Source organism: Mesoplodon mirus (genome assembly GCF_964341445.2).
Source record: "Mesoplodon mirus genome assembly, chromosome: 15".
Lineage (NCBI taxonomy): Eukaryota > Metazoa > Chordata > Mammalia > Artiodactyla > Ziphiidae > Mesoplodon > Mesoplodon mirus.
The window spans coordinates 64,834,326-64,838,591 of NC_138991.1; the positions used below are offsets into that span (position 1 = coordinate 64,834,326).

The window sequence follows — 4,266 nt, forward strand, 5'->3', positions numbered from 1 at the left end:
TGATCCTATTAGAGACCCGAGGTCACAGGGCATACAGCTGACACAAAATCTGAAGGGGGCAGGGCTGAGCACTTGGTCACCTGGGACGGATTCTGCTATAGCCAGGGACAGGCGGGCCCCAGAGCCAGGTTGGTGTCCGGGCAGGGTGGGGACAGGGCAAGGCTCCCTTAGGGCACAGGAGGATCCACTTGGGTGGCTGTGTTGGGGGAAGCAGGGGTCCAGGAGGCCGTCAGGTGAGGAGGTGGGCTGGAGGCCCCGGGTGACGAGCAGGCCCAGGGGAGAGTAAGGAAGTGGGGTCGATGGATGGACAGGGACAGTGGTACTGGGCCTGGTGGGGGAGTGTCCAGGGAAGGCTGGCACTGGCCTCTCCTGTCATCTCCCCTTCACTTCCCTCTGCCTGTCCCTCTGCTGATGGCACTCAGATCACCAGATAACAAGGTCCCACTGATGGCAGAGTTAACTGCTCAGATAACACCCAGAGATGACTGTTGTCCGACTTCACAGAGGAATCGGGTCTGCCATCTGGGGCGGGGGCTGCAGGGCCTCTTCCTGGCCAGAGGGACTCGGGCACTGGGTCTGAGTCATCCACTTCCTCCCCTCTGGATTGGATGACCAGCACCCTTCCCCAGACCCTGTCCTGCTCTGTGAGGATAAAAGGGCAGGGAGAGCAGACTGGGCAAAAGCAGCTGGGCCCGCCAAGGTGAGAACCCCCAGTGGGAGTCCGACATCTAGGTGTCACCATGGAGCAGGGTGGTCGAGCCTCAGATCCGGAGCACTGAGGCCCCAGACCCCCTGGCCTGCACTGACTCCCAGATCACCAGGGGCCCCGACTCCACCTGCACCCCACACCCTGCAGACCCCACACCCCGCAGACACCCCACCCCACAGAACCCACACCCCACAGACCCCCAGCCAAGCTCCAGCTGCCCCTCCGTGCTCCTTCCAGATGCTGCATCTGCTGGTGCTGGCGCTGCCCCTCCTGGTGAGCCTGGTCCATGCGGCCGCTGTTGAGTCCTGACCCTGGGCCCGTGCTGTCTCTGTCCCCTCACCCCACCCCCCACTAGCCCAGGGATGGGCGGGTGGGTTCAGAGAAGCCCAGGGTGGTGCTGGCACAGGGAAGGGCTGAGCCTGGCGGCCGGGCCGTGTCGTGTCCTGAAGGCACTTCCTGCCCCAGCCCCAGACCAGGCCCTGCAGCGAGCAGGCATTGTAGGGGGACGGGAGGCCCCTGGGAGCAAGTGGCCCTGGCAGGTGAGCCTGAGATTCAGCACCCAGTACTGGAAACACATCTGCGGGGGCTCCCTGATCCACCCCTGGTGGGTGCTGACCGCGGCCCACTGCGTCGGACCGTGAGTCTCCACAGGGCCTGGCGGGTAGGGGTGGGCCTGGGGCTTCACTCACGCTCCTGGGTGTCCCAGAGGTGGCTCAGCACCTGAGTAGGTGCCCCTCTCTCTCCCCAGGAAAGTCCAAGACCCCACAGTCCTCAGGGTGCAGCTGTGGGAGCAGCACCTCTATTACCAGGATGAGCTGTTGCCCATCAGCAGGGTCATCCCCCACCCCAACTACTATATAGCTGAGAACGGGGCGGACATCGCCCTGCTGGAGCTTGGGGACCCCGTGAACATCTCCAGCCACGTCCATCCGGTCACCCTGCCCCCTGCCTCGGAGACCTTTCGCCCGGGGACTAGGTGCTGGGTGACAGGCTGGGGCAACTTGAACAGTGGAGGTGAGTGTCAGGGACCGCTGGAGGGGGACTTGGGCACATCACGGCTCCACCACCTGGGGTTTCCTCTGGGGAACAGGGTCCCAACCGGCAGGCTCAGGGCGGTGATCCCACACTCTCCTGATGCAGCATCCTTCCTCTCCTCTCACCCCCAGAACCCCTGCCACCGCCATTCCCCCTGGAGCAGGTGAAGGTCCCCATCGTGGAAAACAGCATGTGACATGAAATACCACACTGGCCTGTACACAGGGGACAACATCCTGATCGTCCGGGACGACATGCTCTGTGCCGGGAATAGCAAGAGGGACTCCTGCCAGGTGGGTCTCGCGTCCCCCTGCAGCCCCCAGCCGCCCAGGCCTCACAGCCACCGCTGACCCCTCCCCTCCCCAGGGTGACTCCGGAGGGCCCCTGGTCTGCAAGGTGAATGGCACCTGGCTGCAGGCGGGTGTGGTCAGCTGGGGCGATGACTGTGCTCAGCCCGACCGGCCAGGCATCGACACCCGCATCACCCGCTACTTGGACTGCATCCACCAGTACGTCCCCAAGGAGCCCTGAGCCCGGTCCCCAGGGTTGCCACCTGGGTCAGCGGAGAAGCCAGCCCCCCCCCCCGTCCCCACACCGCTGCTTCCTGCTGAGGCAGCGTCCTTCCCCACCTTCCCTGGCCCCCTGCCCTGAGCACCCCCTGTTGACGCCCCTGCCCCGAGCCCAGGGAGCGGGCAGTGGGCACTAACGCTCATTAAAGATCATGAAAAGCAGATGTGGTCGTCGCTGTGTTTCTGGCTGTGGGTGTCGCTGAGGGAGAGGGAAGGGTCCAGGGCCCAGCCAGGTGCAGCCACCCTCTCTGCGGGTCCCCGGCCCCTGAACAAATGCCTTGCTGTGGGGATGGCCCTCACCCTGCCCCTTGTGCCCGGGACTGACTTCTCTGCACACTGGCTTGTGTCTCTTTTTGGTGAGTGGCATCATGCTTTTGGGACAGATAAAGAAACACGGGCCATTTAGATGATTCTCAGGGCACCAGGTACCCAGCAATGGGGTCAAGAGCCAGAGCATCATCCCCCTCAGCCAGGTCCCTCCATTTCGCTTTTGCAGCCTGTCCCCTTCCCCAGAGCCACCCCACCCATCCCAAGACCAACAACCAGGACTACCCAGCCCAGGGGATGGCCCCCGGGGAGGGCTGCCAGGGAAGCCCAGGCATGCAAGGCTGAGGATGGGGACTCCCCGACTCCCTGGCGTCCTGGTCGTCACCCACTCTGCCTCCAGGATGACCTGGAGGGCCTCTAGTTGGCCAGGGGCCAGGACTTGACTGCAGGCTGTGTGGTGAACTGGATAAGGGCTGTGCTTCACATCCTTGTTTCTACACAGAAACTAGTCAACTGTCCCATCCTTCTGCCCTCTAACCCTTGACCGATGACCCCTCTCTAGCAGGGAGATTGCAGGCTAGAGGCTGGGCCTGGGGGAAGAACCACTGCAGCAGCCCTGGGTCCGGCCCAGGTCAGCATATTCTCTCTGTGGGAACTGAGGCCAAGGTCACACGCAGGAGAGTCTGCAGACCCCATCACTCCAGGTCCAGCTGTGCCCCGCCCCCAAGCCCACACCAGGGCCGCCCACTCTGGGAAGCCCTGCAGTTCCCGGAGTCTCCACCAGAGGGAGCCCTGGCACCTCCTGGGAGGGGCTGGGCAGGTGGGGAGTGGGGGAGGGGCTGGCTGCAGCCCTGGGCCCTATGCTGGGAACTCACTGCCTACCCGTGTCAGAGCAAATAGGCCTCGGCCTCAGCCAGGTAGAGCCCTGGATGGCACCTCCCACCACCTAGGCCAGCCCAGAGGCGGCTGAAGTGGGTCAGGAGGCCTGCCGTCCCAGTGTCGCTGGGCTCCTGCTTTGCTGCACAGAGAGAAGGGCTTGGACCCTACCCTGAAGCCAGCTCTGCGTTGGGCACAGCCCCCCATTGTGTTCACAGCCACAGTCTGTGAACTTGTGGAGGATCACAAGTTCTATCCTGACCCGGCCCCCTTCTGTACCTGCTCTGACGGGGAAGGGGTGAGGGGGGGGTCTGTGCACTAGGGTTGCGGGCTGAGAGGCCAGCAGGGCGTGGGGCGGGTCTAAGGTCAGAGCCTTCAGATAGGGAGACAGCAGAGAGGGGGGTGGCCCCTGCAACCCCAGGTGGCTGCCCAGCTGGTAAGTGCTCCCACGGGGGCCCGCCCCCTGCTCCCACAGCACCCATTCCTGCTGGAAGCCCTGGCAGAAACTTGTTCCTAATTGGATCAGACCCTGTTTCTCCAGTGTCTGAATGATATCACATGGCTCTGGCTGCCAAGATGAGCTCCTTTTCCAGGGAAGGAGAGCTTTCTATCTGCGATCTGCCCAAGTGGCGGGGGTGGGGGGGGAGCCTGCAGGAGGGCTTTGTGGAGCCCTGTGCCGCTGCTGGTGGTGGAGGCATCACCCAGGTTGGCCCTCACCAAGGCCACGGGCTTGCCACCTGCCCACGTGAGGGACCGATTCTGACAGTGGAAATCCAACGCATTTCTTAAATAAGTTAATATTTATTCCGC

The 4,266-nt window shown here is 63.5% G+C and overlaps 1 protein-coding gene across 1 annotated transcript; it reads left to right on the forward strand.

Annotated features, from left to right (window-relative positions):
- Window positions 1-946: 946 nt before the first annotated feature.
- Window positions 947-2,275, forward strand: LOC309816907 (tryptase beta-2-like; the record flags this gene model as incomplete). Its single annotated transcript, XM_082644748.1, is given in 6 exon segments — window positions 947-982; window positions 1,159-1,346; window positions 1,458-1,723; window positions 1,876-1,933; window positions 1,935-2,037; window positions 2,111-2,275. Coding segments are annotated over 6 exon segments (816 nt in total).
- Window positions 2,276-4,266: the final 1,991 nt, after the last annotated feature.